The sequence below is a fragment of the Symsagittifera roscoffensis genome, chromosome 2 (genome assembly GCF_963678635.1).
Source record: "Symsagittifera roscoffensis chromosome 2, txSymRosc1.1, whole genome shotgun sequence".
Classification (NCBI taxonomy): domain Eukaryota; kingdom Metazoa; phylum Xenacoelomorpha; order Acoela; family Convolutidae; genus Symsagittifera; species Symsagittifera roscoffensis.
The window spans coordinates 42,266,405-42,282,557 of record NC_087063.1 but is presented as its reverse complement, the minus strand read 5'-3'; the positions used below and the strand labels follow the sequence as shown (position 1 = coordinate 42,282,557).

Sequence of the window (16,153 nt, the reverse complement as noted above, 5' to 3'; positions counted from 1 at the left end):
TGTAAGTCAAGCTCACAAACTTCACTAAAATATAACTGTTGTTCAAAATTTTGAAACTTGTGGGTTATTTGCAAGGATGGTTCTGCAGCAAGAACACTCAGAAAGTAGTTATAATACACTAGCTTTTTTTCACCTCCAAAACAAAGTTTCTCAAATTTGGTTTCTGCTTCCTCTTTTGAAAAAATTTCACGCCTAAATTTTTTGCTCATTGAAATTTCTTGCTCATTCAAAAACAATTTTATGAAACACATAAAGCTTATAAGCTAAAACGCTTTCTCCCCAACTGTTTGTTGGAACTTGCTCACATTTTTACTTGGAAATTGATGCCAACAAAACTTGCTTACAGTTTTCGCAGAAGTATTTTGTGCAATTCCTTCTGCAAAACTCGGCCTGAACTTTTTACCCCAAAAACAAATTGCTTTTGGATTTTTAGTCAATCGAACATTACGCTAAAACTAAAAAAATCCGATAAAATTTATCAAAGTGAGCTTTTTACGCAGTCCAACAAATCTGATCAAAGAAATATTCTCCAAACAATTGTATGCACTCAATTATACTCGTTTCATAGACAACAAATGACATTTTTACCCTATCAAATGCCAATTTTTCCTTGAAAAACAATTCTTAAACAGTTTTCTGCACTTTTTGGAGATTTTTACTTGCTTAGATTTTTGGGCTACGTAAGAGGCTTACTTTTCTGTAGTTTTGTCAGTAACTGGCTCTGTAATTTTAGCGTAGTTTTTGATTGACTAAAAAGAAACAAAATTTATCAAACTTCGCGAAACAGATAACACAATATTAAGTTGGCTAAAATTCTAATGAATTTTTGTCTTCTTTTTTTTTTGTCTTATGTCAACCCAACTTGAGAAAGACGCGTATTATATTTCAAGTTTTATGCTTTTTGTCCGGATAACTAATATCACTGCATGCATAAAGAGGTGAGCTTTTTGATTAGTTATTATTAGTTATGTTATTTCGATTAAATTAGAACTTTATTCCACCATATGCTGTCAATTTTTATGTTACATGATTGTTGATAACTGTTGATAAAAATCTTGTCTTAACATATCATCTCCTAATTGAATAGGACTGTCATAGCTAGAAGTCTAACGAGTACAAGAGAAAGACAAGTTAAACTCTCAGTTCAACTTAAGTTCTTGCATGATTCGAAGAGCATTTGTTCATGAAGGTTCCAACCAACTAGGAGAAAAAAAGATATATGCCTAGCGTTTATTCATACAATTCAACAAGTTAACAACAATGTATCTCGGCTTATTTTATTCATCAGATGAATTAGCACTTCTAGATAAAAGTTATTTTTCTATTAGCAGTTTCAGGTAGCTCGAAGGTAACGCGTTCGTTTGCAAGTCTCCTTCGCAACTCTTCCTTTCGGAGTCCAAACCGGGGCAAAGCGAGCAAAATTCAAAACTCAGCTCACAGCGGAATAACTGGAATATCAAATATGAGATCTTGCGTATCAAATGAAAACTTATCTGAAATTAGTTAGTAATTTTAATTGAGAAAGAATACATTTGAATTAATTCTGAAGTTATTTCAAATGATGCCTTTCAAATGATGACTTCGGCATGATACATTTTTATTTGGAAAATTCAACTAGCATTGGTTGAGCTGCGGTAAAGAAGCTCATTTGTGAGCCGATCAATGGAAAGTTCCCTGGTTCGAGGCTTCATCTGATTCGTACTCGTTACTTGATGGCAAAAGAAACGTTTCACAGCCAAGCAGTTATCGAAAAAATGAATGTTACTCTAAAACAGATACAAGATAACTACCAGAAAATACTTTTAAAAATAATTTAAATTGTAGCAAAGTGCTTACATTGTAATAAACACCATCTTTATACATTTCCATCTCTTACTGTTAGAAGAATAAGCTCTTTGGACAATTTTTGATTCAATAATGCCGAGAAGTTCTGGTATGCTCATAGCTCATCCTTGGTGTTCAGAACAATGTTTGAAAAAATCAAATAACTATGCACAATATTCCATAAATTTTTCAATTAAACTATCTAATGTTTATGGTAATTATGAGAAAAATTATTAGTTAATTTGTTGTGCTTTAGGCAGGGGCGGATCTAAGATTTTCTCGAGGGGGGGACGGATTTTCAAAAAAAATTTCGAAAATTTTGTCGACCTTTTTTTTTTAGGTCGACCGACTTGATGTTTGAGCTCTCCCTAAGCATGGTTTAGTCCCTTTTTTGGCAACATTTTCTGCGCCGCAGGCGCTTTTAGAAAAATTTTTGGGTCGGTTGGCCAAAAATGGATTTCTCAAAAAGTACCAAAGGGGGGACCCTTTGGGTCGGCAGGGGGTCGAATCCCGGAGAGGGGGGCGTCCGCCCCCCGCTCCCCCCCCCCTAAATCCGCCCCTGGCTCTAGGTGAACAATTGGGTAAATTGAAATCAAACAACTCGAAGAAAAGTCCGTCTGAATTTTGGATTTAATTTAACTTATTTTGTTTCGGTGACATATACATGCTTGCCTTCATCTCTTTTTTTTCTATATCTATCCAGTGGTGTTCTTTAATGGTTAAAGTTCATAAGTCAAACTTACCAAGGTTCTTTGTCTGATAACTAACTTAGTGGCGAATTGAACGCGGCTTGAAAAAATATGTCTTACACTAAACAATTTTGAAAATTCAGATGAGCCAAAAGGCAACTACTACTATTCAAAAATATTAGGAAACGCTAGTCATAACAATTTTTATTTATGGAAAAGATGTTTATCTTACAACTCCATAAGATTCCACAGAAAAAAAGTTTTTAATGAAAATAGCCATGCCGAGAAATTTTACGTAGCCTGATAGCCTGTGTGACTAGCATTTTTCTAATTATGAAAATTCATGACTGGTATTTTTTCCGTAAATGGAATTACATGACAAGCATTTTTCCAACAGAGAGACACTCTTTTTTTGTTTGCTTTGTTTTTTGGTGTTTTGCCCGATACACAAAATAAATAAAATTTGCCCCGATACACAAATATCAAACGGCATCAAAGTTGCAGATTTAACCACGTATTGAGATATGCTACGAAAGTAAATCAATTTGAAAAACCTGAAAAAAGTTGACCTTATTTACAAAAAAAATTGAAATCCCGCCGCCATCCCAAAAAAAATTATAAATCCTCTCAGAACACGAAGCAAAGTTTTTTATACTTTTTAACGCCTAAGAATTTTGACTCCAGATATTTTACCAAAAATATCCTTCATTTTTGCCGAGAAGCGTCGCAAAAAAAACAAACTCTAGCCCTGGTTTTATTTCTTGTGATCGCGTTTTATTGTTTCGCCCCTGAGTGTATTTGGACGCAAAATAATAATGATTAAATTTGGCAAACTCTTAACCAAAAGGCAGCAAACAAAAAACTGCTCGTATTAGGGCGACGCCCTGAATGTTCCGACTGCCTTTTAAGGTCTATGGAGCAGTAATAACATGAAAAATTTAATGTAATAAAAATAAATTGAAATTTGAGTTTAATTTTTAAAAATCATCCCCCACACGCCATATAAAGTACAAAGTGATGAAATTTGCTCAGAGCAACAAATAAATTATACAAATAAGCTTATAAGCTTCCTTCAGCCAATTTGGAACGATTTCTAAGACGGATTATATCTCCGCTTACGCGTTAATAATTTGAAATATATCGCACGTCAATTGTCATAAATTGGCCAAAATGGCAATCTTTAAACCCCCATAACTTTACAAAAAATGATCACAGGTGAAATATTTTTTCAAATTTAAGCTCAAGAGAACAATAGCTTTCGAATGATACAAAAAAATTCCGTCAAAAATGGCTAGTTAAAAAGTCGAAATTTGTCTGAAGAAAAAAAATCCACCCCGAGCACAAATATTCGTAACAATAACAGGAACAATAACAGGCTGGGTATTGGCGTATATTTAGCAGATTTCATTGATGAGGGTGGTTTAAATGGAAAAATGAGTTTCAATTTTCAACTAGGATAGCCGGTTACTGTGCAAGAATGTTCCGACTCCAGTCTTAAAAAATACAACTAAATAAATTTTTCAAATTAATGTCGTTTTTTTTCGGCGTATTTCTCTGGACTTCGCAAAAAACTTAAAACCAATGCCAAAAAAGCCTGTAATCCCCATTACCCCCATAAATTTACAAAAAATGATCACAGGTGAAATATCTTAGGCAAATTTAAGCTCAGGACAACAATACCGTTTGAATGAAATTTTCCATCATAAATGGCTAGTTAAAAGTCGAAATTTGTTAATCATAGTTCGGAAGTTTGGAAATTATAATTGAAAGAGCCCGTTTATGGAGTAAGTTCAACTTCAACAGAGCAATTTTTTTTTCTATTTTGCTTGCAAGTTTTTGGTTCTTACATGATTTGGAGGCTAGGAAGAGATCGGAGAGAGACTTCAATATAGAAGAGTAAATTCATCAAAGGTTATCAGGAAGCTCAATACTGAACATGGTAGGACAGTGGGACGCTTGATCCTTGAAATTTTTTTTTGAGATAATAAAAATTGAAGAAAAAAACACTCTACGTTATAGCTACTTCATATCCCGGGGAAAAGGGTAACCGGAAGAACAATAAAAGTGCAAAGTTAATGTTTGGTAATTGAGTAAACTGAAGAAAAAATGGACTCTCAGAAATCGAACAAAACACCAAATTTAAACTAAACTGCTAGTATCAGAGCGAGGCCCTGAATGTTCCCACTGCTTCTTAAGGTCTATGAAGCAGTAACAACTTGAAAAAAATTAAGTGTAACAAATAAATCTGATTTTTTCAAAAAAATTTGAGAGTTATTGTGAAATTCATCCCCCCACACGCCTTATAAGGTACAAAAAATAGTTAGATTTCGCTCTCATTAACCAATGAAACCAATTTGGAACGATTTCTAAGACGGATTTAATCTCCGCTGACGCGTTAATAGCGCGAAATATATCGCGCGTTTGTTGTCCCAAATTGGCCAAAATGGCAATCTTTAAACCCTCATAATTTTACGAAAAAAGATCACTGATGAAATATCTTCTCAAATTTAAGCTCAAGACAACAACACCCTTTGAATGATAAAAAAAATTCGTCAAAATCGCGACCTAAAAAATCGAATTTATCTGAAGACAAAAACCCACCCCGAGCAAAAATATTACGTTACTTTCGTTACAAAAGTCGGATCGAAAAATTGGAAGATTGATTCAATTAGCGCCCAGCTGTTGATTGGCGCATACATAGAGCCCCTCCAAATAAAGCAATATCATTTTTGCTATGCGTAGGAAGTAGTCCTGTGACCCAGAGCGATTTGCCTTCCTTATGTTTTGTTTTTTTTTCCCAAAATCCGGAATGTTTTGTCCATATCGACTGAATAATTTGGACGTGGACATGTTTCAACTGCCTTTCATGCAAAGACTCTTAAGAGTATTTTGACTGCCTCTATCAAAGAAAAATTGTGTATTGTTTTGATCGGATTAGCTCAGATATGTTTGGAACGGAATTAATTTTCAAAAACCGCTCCACACAGGTCATAGGCTTTGAGCGATTTGCTTGCGTGTTGAACTTAACTTATTTTAGTCGCAAATGAAGTTGCTCCTTCCACAATACAAATAAAATTTGCAACGTAGCTTCTGGGATTTTAAAACGGTATAATGAAATAGCAAAATAACATTCTTATGAGAATTGTCAGTTACGAAGTTCTTAATTACGAAAATTAATATGAACAAAAAATTTCAAGATTCGCGCAGCCTTTTTGAAATTAAACAAGACTTTTGTACCAGGGGAAGGCCTGAATGTTCTGATTATCAATTTACGTATGAAAGTCGATGAAATTTTTTATGTTTTTTTCTTAATTTTTTTTTGATAATCCACCCCCAAAAAGCTTTTGAAAGTACATGACAAAATCGTTTTGAAAAAGATCAAATAGCTCGCCTCAATTCAAATTGAAACTTTTTTGAGCCGGGTTAAAATTGGCGATTACGCGTTAGTTTATATCGTGCGTTCAATTGATCAAATTGGCAGTTTTTAAACCTTCAGAACTTCGCCGATGAAGTACAAAATCACAAGTAAGTTATATATATTTTTAAATTTAGCTCAAAACGCTGATATTTTTCAGATGTTATAAAAAATTCCGTTAAAAAATGGTTTCTCTTAAATTGAGTTTTTCTTTAAGAGCGCGGGGTTAACCAAAAAGTTGTTTTCCTGGTTGAATAAAAACGCTAAATGCTAGCCATACATTTTCCTATAATTGGAGACAAGCAAATCATACATTAATTTATTTTACGAGTCTGTAAATGTATACAGGGGTTGATCTAGGATTTTCTCGAGGGGGGGGGCAGATTTTCAAAATTTTTCAAAAAATTTGTCGACTTTTTTTTAGTTCGACCAAATTGATTTTCTGAGCTCTCCCAAATCACTATAGATACCCCAATTTGACCAAATATTCTGCGCCGCAGACAAAATTTTGAAAAACAGACCAAACAAGCGTTTGAGGCACTTTTTGGAAAAAATTGACCAAAGCACGTTTTTTCGGCGCGCGCTCCCCCTCAAAATTAGTATAGATTGGCGCCAAAAGCGCCTTTAGAAAAATTTTAAGGTCAATTAGCCAAAAATGGATATCTGAAAATAGTACAAAGGGGGGACCTCTGGGTCGGCAGGGGGCAAATCCTTGAAGGAGGACGTGTCCGCCCCCCGCCCCATCACCTAAATCCGCTACTGATGGTATAACAAGGCATCGAAAGTTTACAAGAACTTTTCATTCGTTGAAATTGTATTTTTTAGAATCTTGTCATAAACCAAAGCTACATGACATGACATTTACTTTTTTTCATCTACAATTGGTAGTATAAAAACTCTTGAGTCACTGATATCTTAGAAATTTTGCATTGAAATTTTGCATTGTCTGTATATGCATTGAAACCACTTTTTAAATGATATTTTGTACTAAAAAAGTATTGAAAAAAAAAACGTTTCTTTTTCTTCCATTTTTTTTGATTTTTTGGATTTCAATTTTTGAATTTTTTTAATGCCTATTATATGTACATTAAGGCAACTAAAAAATGTTTTTGGGCTCTTTTTACAAACAAACAGTAAAAAATCTGAACAATTGCACAGCTGGGAAATGAAAAAATGTATTTCTGTGAAAAACTATACACAGCTATGAACTAAACTTTGAAACCAATTCAAAGTTTAGCCATCAAGAAATTTTATCAAACTTTTTTCCATAAAAGGACTTGTATGATTCGTTTTTGATATATTTTCCCCCTTATAGATGTTATACACTGCTTTTCATTCCAAATTGGCAAAACAAATTACATCAAAAATTTTAAAACGTACTGAAAATGGTTTGAAAACTAAATAAATAGCGTTTTTTTCCATAGAAATTTTGATCAGCATTTCCGATTTAAACTGAAAAATTTATTTCAAGTAGGTCATCCAAACAAGACAAAAACTAGAAGGGAGTATGGCTGATTTTTTTGCAAGTTGTGGGTGTCAATGTTAATTTCGGTTAAAACGGTACTTTTTGCTTTCTTTCTTACTGCCAACTTTGATTTGATAATTGAAGTCGTTTGTGATATTGAGTTCAACTGCTCAGACTTGCCTCCATAAAATGAAATCTACGGATAAAAGGTAGTGATAAAACATCGTTTTCTAAAAATCGTTTCAAATATTTAAATTCAATATTACATGATGGAAACAAAAAAAATCTTTTTCCTCGTTTCAAGCTCAGATACCGTATTGCTAATCCAATCAAATCATGCGTTTTATGCAAACTCCAAGGTGAAAATAAAAGTCTTCTACAATAAGAATTAATGTTTTAAGAAATCAGTTTAAAATTATGCTGATTTATTCAAATTAGCGTTAACGCCGTTTTGATAAATGAGAGCAGTTCAGCCATTAGGAATATATTTTTATTTGTATCATAAATATTTTCGTAACTTTATAACTAGCTAAAACAATTTTTGTGGTTATATGATAAAAATTTTTAGAATATTGATTAATACGAAAATTGTGTAACAAGCATCTTTTCCAAAACTTGGCGAAAAAAGTAATAGCATTTTAGTCACAAAATTATTTCTTTGCTAAAGCAATCTATTTAAAATTAAGTAAGAAAGGTTAATTAATTAAATTTGTCATTAAAGTGGTACAGAAGCAACCCTTTCAGACAGAAAGGAGAAAGGATCAAAAAACTATAGCTTTTGCGAAAATCTAGAAAAGATTACTACTGTTTAGCGGAGAGATGATTAGGCTGATTATCAAAAAAAGTTGTTACTTTCGACCACTGAAGTTTTCAAAAAAAATAGTTTCAAGTAAAATTCCAATAAAAGTATCATTTTTGTTACAATTTTGTGTTGAACAATACATTAATTTGGATAACAAATTAAGATGTGCATTTTTATGTAAAATTTTTTTAGTTAAACCACGAATTTGTTTACTTGAGAAAATTCTTGGCAAATGTGCAAGAAAAATCTTGGCACACACACACACACACACACAAATATATCGAGAACTTAAGAAACTTAACCATTTTCACTTCACAGAAAATATGAGTAGTATTGTATCGTATCCCAGATCCTATTGTTTCGTAATCCGAAATTTAGACCACATAAGAGTAGTGTAGAACTAAGAGGATAAACAATTTTAGATGAAGTTTCTCGCTGCGCTCGAACCTCCATCTAAAATAGTTTATCCTGTTAGTTTTTACACTACTACATGAAAAGCAACAACAAAATATATCAACAGAATAATTAAAAATTAATTAAAAACAAAATCTGCTTCATAATTTCTCTCAAAATCTCTAACCACTTTCAATTGATTTTCATATTCTTCTTCACTAAATTTCTTAACTCTATCATCATAAAATGTTTCTAATCTTTTCTTAGATCTTCAGATAATCATTTAAAAATACTATGTTTATTTTCAATAAGTCGCATAGCTATTTCTCTATCATTTATTACATCTTCTAATTTCTTTTTCAATTTTTATCTAATAAATGAGTGAACAAGGAACAAAATATTTGTATAATGAAAAAACATTCTGCAAAAGAATTTCTAATCCAAACTATAAAATAAACAATAATGAAATATTTAAAAAAATGAATCTTTCTAAATCATTGAAAACTCAATATGAAATAATTAATGATGTAAACTAAAAACTAATGAAAGAGCTGAATATTTGAAAATAATACATTTGTTGTAATTAAGAAAGAAACACAGATTCAAAAAAATTTAAAAGAGAAGCAAGAAGTAAAAACTAATAGAAGTTTCAGAAGGTGGATGTTCAGACTTAGAATATTGTGTTAGATGTGAAAGATATGGAATTTTTGAAACAACTGAATCTTTTAAATGTATATTTTGTGAAATAGAAAAAACAAAAAGAAAAAATGAAATGATTTATATTGATTATAAAATAACTAGAGATTATTCAACTAGAAAAGTATATAAACAAAAAAAAACTACACGAAATATGGTTTTATGTTTATTGTGAAGTACAAAAACTTATTAGATTTATTGCATCAACTAACTATCGAAAAAAATTAGATTAATTAAACATTTTTTATATGTTCCTAACAAAATATAGTATTAAAAATTTAATTTTAAAAGATGAATATTTAGATATATATGAAGAATATAATAACTTACCTGAAAAACTAGAAACTTTATTTCGTGAATAAATATTTGGAGAAAATAAACCAATTTATTTCTCCAATGAAACTTAAATAAATAAATGGAAAAAGAATTATTTCCTGAATGTGTGAGATGTATAATTAGTGGTCCTTCGGTAGTTGGTTAAACGTATTTACTACTTAAAACTGTTTTTGATATAAATAACTTCAATACGTTATATTTACTTTCACCATCAGTAGGACAATTTCTTTATCAAAATTAAATAAAATGTTTTGAAAATAAAATTCCAAAAAATAGAATAAAAAATTTATTAAACAAAGAAAATATAGATGAACTAGTAGTAGATATTATTAATGATGAAAAATTTTCACCAGCAGAGATCACAAAAAAAAATCAATCATACACTGAAGAACTAAAATGTCCAGAAAAGATTGAAGAAAATTCAACAATTTTTTTAGATGATATTAATGAATTAAAGAAGGATGATAAAATAAAAGCATTATTTAAAAAATCAAGACATCAAGGGATTCAATGTTTTATAATTGCACAAGATTATTATGAACTACCAAACAGTTAGAATGTAATTTATTTGTTCTTTTAAAAGCTGAAAAACATAAAAACGTACAATCAATATTCATAGATAAGGCTTTAATGGATATAAATACACTGAAATTAAAAAATTATGTGATTATGGCTGGTCTGAAAAATATGGTTTTATTTTAATAGATACAACAAAAGTTAAATTCACAGGTAGATATAGAATTGGGTTTACTGATATTTAAATTCCTCAATCTTCTCCTTTTTAATAAACTAAATGGCAATAGATTCAATGAGAACAAAAAAAGATTTAGAAAATTTGAATAAATTGGTTGAAGTTAAGAAACAAGAAAACAATATGAAATTACAAAATAAAATTATTAAACAAACTGATGATTATAAATTAGCAAAACAAACTAACACCAATAACACAATTACAAGAAAAGCAAATAAAAACTATAAATGAACAAACTGACGCAATAAAAGCTATTGAAATGAATCCAACAACACCTATAACACAAAATATGTTTGATGAAAAAGAATATAATATTGATTAACATGTAAACAATTTGACTTCAATAACAAGTAAAAACAATCCTTTTTGGATTTCCCTCTTAAACATTTAAATAAAAATAACTTTGAATTAAATGGAAAAGAAATAACGACTAATGATGATTTTATGACTTAAATAAAGAAGAATATAAATTAACCACAAATGAAACCAAAGCTCTTGCAAATAAACAATTTAAATTTGATGATATGAAGGATAATGAAATAGTTGCTTTTGATAGTTTGCTTAATAATTCAAATTTAAACTTTAATCCTAGAGGTGGAGATAGTATAATTCCTAGATCAATGTTTATTAGGAATAAACTTAAAAGTAAAGTAAGAGAAATTCAACAAAAAAAATAGGATATGAAACAGAATATGATAATGTTGAGACAACAGATGAAGAACAATATGATAGCGTAGAAAGAAACGGTATAAAACAAGAAATAATATATCAATTTCTTTCATCAGACCCAGAGAAATTATTTTTTAGATTAAAAACATTGTTAGGAGTAACTCTGTAAGGACATAATAACACATAATCAGAAGCATCAGCAAAATTAGATGAATTATTAAAACAAAGATATTTTACAAAAGAAGAGTACAAGAATGCAATTTCAAAAATTTCATATTAATAAATGCATAAAGCACTAATAGAAAACATGAAAATTTTATCAGATGTTAGATTACATACAAAACCTAAAATAAAAAAAACAATTTTTACTGGAATGAGTGAATCATATCATGAAGAAGAATTAGTTCATCCTTTGATTTTAGATGATAGTTGATTGGAGAATTGCTGTTACTTCTCTTTCAACATATAATAGTGTTTTTAATATAACAACAAAAAATAATAATATTTTTTATTCATCTGATAATGGATTAACTTGGAAAACAATAATCATAACACCTGGTGCATATGAAGTTAGTATGATTGATCTTGAAATTCAAAGAATTATGAAAATAAATGGAGATGTTGGTGAAGTTGATGAAGCATTTGTAAAAATAATTACTAATGATGCAACATCAAGAGCAATAACTGAAATAACAAATAATTATCAGGTTGATTTTACACAACCAGGAAAAAATATAGGGAACTTTTAGGATTTAATGAAAGATTACTAACTAGTGTAAGAAACACATCAAATAAAATTGTTGATATTTTATCTACAAGTAATTTATTAATTAATTGTAGTACTTCTAATGGAATGATTATAAAAGGTGATATATCAGGAATAATTCATAATTGGAGTTTTGGTGTTAATCCTGACTTGCTCTATGTTGAGCAATTTAGAGGTGAAATTATATGGCATGATTTGATTCAAACCTATCAAATAAATAGTATGACTTTTAAGTTGATTGATAAAGATTAAAAACTTGTTAGTTTAAATGAAGATAATGTAGTTTTCACAATATCGATTCAAGAGATTTAAATATGATAAATGCCAATACTAAATAGAAGTAAAAGGTAACTAAGTTCCGTGTTAGAAAGACCTTATAACATAAAAGAAAGAATAAAAGAAAATCTTTATAAAAAAATATTACACAAAGATTTAAAACAATTTAGAAAAAAAACTAATATCTGGTAAAGGTTTTTATGTTATAAGTTAATGACTTTTTTATTTAATAAATGAGTATACCCACAGTGTTTCAAACTATAAATGAAATAGTTTCAGAAGATAAAATAATTATCATCAAACTTATCATTAGTTAGGTGATAATATTATAATTGAACCAGGTAGACCGATAGAATTTAATTTTGATGAAAATTTAAATTATATACAAGTAGGAGGGGCTTATCTTGAATTTGATATAACAGTAAGAAAAGATGATAACACTAATTTCGCTAATGCTGATCAGATTAGATTAGTTAATAATGCATTAGCTTACGTATTTTTAGAAGCAACATTATCAACAACAACTGGAAATATATTTGAAGAGAATAAATTTGTCGGAAGATCTTCTACTATGATGAAACTACTTACAAGTGAAGATGAAAATACACTAACATATTTTAACGAAGATTCTACTGGTGCAACGCCAACAGATTCTAATACATTACTTAAGAATAGACTTATTAATTGACATGCAAATGATGCTAATAAAGGAAAATCATTTGCTACACATCCACTAAAGGATTTATTTGGGTTTTGTAAAACTTTTAAGAAAATTACAAAAGGATTAAGTTATCAATGCTCTTTGAAGACATCTGATTTTGAAGATGTAGTTTTTTCAACCTTGGTTGATGATAAAAATGTTATAAATAACAAATTGTATTTATATGTAGCAACTTATATTCCATCTACAGAAACAAATATTTATTTTGATCAAGCAATCATGATTGATTTTCAGATATCTTATGATGAATTTGTTATTGCTAGAAAACTTCTGGGAAATGAACTTGAAACGGAGGTTGATATAGGAATTAAATCTAATTCTAATGCACCAAAATATTTAATTTTTATACATCAAAATATTGATAGAGCACATATTGAAAATAAATCACAAAATATTTCAATATTTTATAATAGAAACTTACTAAGTACTTATGTTCATATTGATGGAAAGAGATATCCAAATAAATTTAAAGATATTGATTTTGCTACAGATAATTATCGTAATTATTATTTAACTCTCCTGGAATTTTATAGAAATTATGTCGGAGAACCATGGTTTAATCCTTATATAACATTTGAAGAATTAAAAGAATTATATCCAATTAATATTCATGATCTAAGATTTCAAGATGATTACATTTCACCTAACACTATAAAACTAGTTAATAAATATAGAGATGATCCTGAAAATAGTAGATTATTTTATATTCTAATAAGACAAAGAACTTTAACAATGCGAACAAATGAAGGACGAATTATAGATGTAATTTAATAATATAAATGGAAGAATTTATGAAAAATTAAAATTTAAAAAATAAAAGTACTAACTCAATAAAAATTATATGAAGTATCTTATAAAATAAATTTAAAAAACTTTGGAGTTTATTTAAGATTTTAAGTTTTAATAGATAGAAATGGAAATCAGATGGAAAGTAAATTCAAAGATTGTGGAAAAATTAATATTGATGATGGTTCAAATGGTGGTACACATTGGGTTGCTTTTTATACTACCGTTTATAAAAATTTTTATTTTGATTCTTTTGGTGGTCCACCTATTGAAAAATTAACAAAACCTATTCATTTTTCAGATAATATATTACAAGATAAAGAAAGATCTTTATGTGCACCTTATTGTTTATATTTTCTTTATCTTATGAATCAAAATATTTTGTGATGAAAAAGTTATTATTAAAATTTTATTTGATCCTATTTTGCAATATTAAATGACTATATCAAAATTTGGTGGTTCTGCTAGTAGATCATCCTTGTCCAATACCAATTTTGCATCAAAAGCATATGTTAGAACAAATTATTTAGAAAGTGAAGTTGAAGAAGATATTGGTACGAAGAACCAATTCAAAATTAAAAATGTTCCTGATCCAATAGAAGAAGGAGATGCAGTTAACAAAAGATCTGCAGTTATTGATGATGGAACTTAATGAAAAAAAGATACCACAATATCAGTAAAACAAATCATTATAAATAAGCAACCAACAAAACTTAATGAAGTTGTAACCAAACAATTTTTCGGAGATAATTCTTTTATTGATGATGGAACATAGTTATGAAATATTTCTAATATTGGATGCAATAATAAAATATTATTAAATGTTAATCAAATTACTATAAATGAATCTCCTGTAAATAATAATGATGTTGTTGATTTGGTTACTTTAAATTATGCTATATCACAAGTTTTAACTTTATCTGCGTTTAAAGGAGAAGTTTTAGAATTTGGCATTGGTGCAGGTCAAAGTTTGTGGGATCCTTGGGCCTTCGAAATGTTTGGAGGTTTAAATGATTCTAATTATTTTAAAACAAGCACTAGTACTACACCATCAGCAGGAACTGGACCAACTTCACTACCACCAATAGGAAATTTTTATTGTTTTACAGAATCATCTAATCCTTACTTTGGAGCTCGAAAATTCGCAATGGCAAGGAGAGACTTATCTAAAGTTAAAAGTATTTATTTTATTATAATAGATACGGAAATAGCATGTGTGATTTTAGAGTTGAATATTTCAATTGGAGTTGATTGGCTAACTGAATTAACTTTAACTGGTGATTCTGGTAATGTTTGGATTGAGCAAACAGTTGAATTTTCTGATTACAACTCAATTCAAAATATAAGGTTAGTTTAGGAAGAAGCAAATAATTATTGTTCAGATATGGGATTTTCAAATATCATTATTTCACATTATTAATTTGAAGAATATTTTGAAGATATACTTTTGGATGTAAGATATGAAAGAACATTACTTTTAGTTTATGCTGTTTTTAAACCTGAAATACTATTGGAAATTGGATTTACTCAAACACAAGTTAACTTTTTACAGGATCTAAACGAGAAAAAAATTCAAAGACAAAAGCATATTTTTGGTCAAATAAATGAAGCACTTTGAAGAAATGATAATTAATATGAATAATATGGATGTAACAACTAAAAGAAATCTTTTAATTTTTAGCTTTATTTTTAATGAAAAAAGAATAGATGATAGAGTTAGAAAAAAAGAAAAAAGAGAAAAATTAGATGGAATAGTTTAAAAAGAATTTGATCATTTTTATGATTATTTGAGAAATAAAGAAGAAGCTTTACTTGAAGATTAAATTTTATATCAATAAATGAGTACACCACAACTAAACACTTTTATACAATTAAACAAGGAACTTGATACTATGACAATGCAAGAAAAGTTAGAAGTAAGATTGAAAAAAGAATACAATTTTAATTCGTCACTTTACAATATTCAGGATATTAAAAAGTTTCTTGATGCTGAAGTAATAAAAAAAATGAAACGAAAATTAAAAATGTTAAAAGAGGTAATTATGTTCTATTAGCTGGAGAATTAATTGGAGCTATTTCTAGCATTGCTGTTGGTTCTTCTCTATCTGCTACTGAAGTTGGTGTTATTGTTGGTGTACCTATTGTTGGTGCTAGTGTTAGTTGTGCTGGAGTTTTACTAACTTTAACTAATTATCTCTATAACAAGAAAAGAAGGAGATATTCGAGAATTGAATTATTGGCTAAGATGATGAAAATTGAATTTGAACAATTGCACAAAGAAGCAATGATGGATAAGAAAATTGATGAAAAAGAATATAGAAAACTATATAATAAATGTGAATATTATTAAAATAATAAGAAAACTCTAAAAAGTAAGACTGATCGTAATCCTGATGATTTTTTCAAAATGTTTAATGTACCTGATAATCTTCAACAAGAAATATCGAAAGCAGTTGAAAATTCAATGAAATCAAAAAGTTATAAATATAAATATTAATATTTTTTCTAACAATAAATTTTAAAAAAATTAATGAAAATATAGAATCTTCATTACCTCTCCAAAA

The 16,153-nt window shown here is 28.9% G+C and overlaps 2 protein-coding genes across 5 annotated transcripts in view; one reads left to right on the top strand and one right to left on the bottom strand.

The window, feature by feature from the left end:
* The window catches only part of LOC134839626 (tyrosine-protein phosphatase non-receptor type 12-like), a 33,475-nt gene extending 31,401 nt beyond the window's left edge, over nt 1-2,074 (top strand). For all 3 annotated transcript variants that reach the window (XM_063855241.1, XM_063855240.1, XM_063855239.1), the window contains one exon: nt 1,338-2,074. In XM_063855241.1, the coding sequence (XP_063711311.1) occupies nt 1,338-1,507 (170 nt within the window). In that variant the 3' untranslated portion in view covers nt 1,508-2,074. The remainder of the gene's footprint in view (nt 1-1,337) is intronic.
* LOC134839181 (branched-chain alpha-ketoacid dehydrogenase kinase-like) overlaps nt 1-16,153 on the bottom strand; it is a 557,313-nt gene that overhangs the window by 316,549 nt on the left and 224,611 nt on the right. The window lies entirely within an intron of this gene.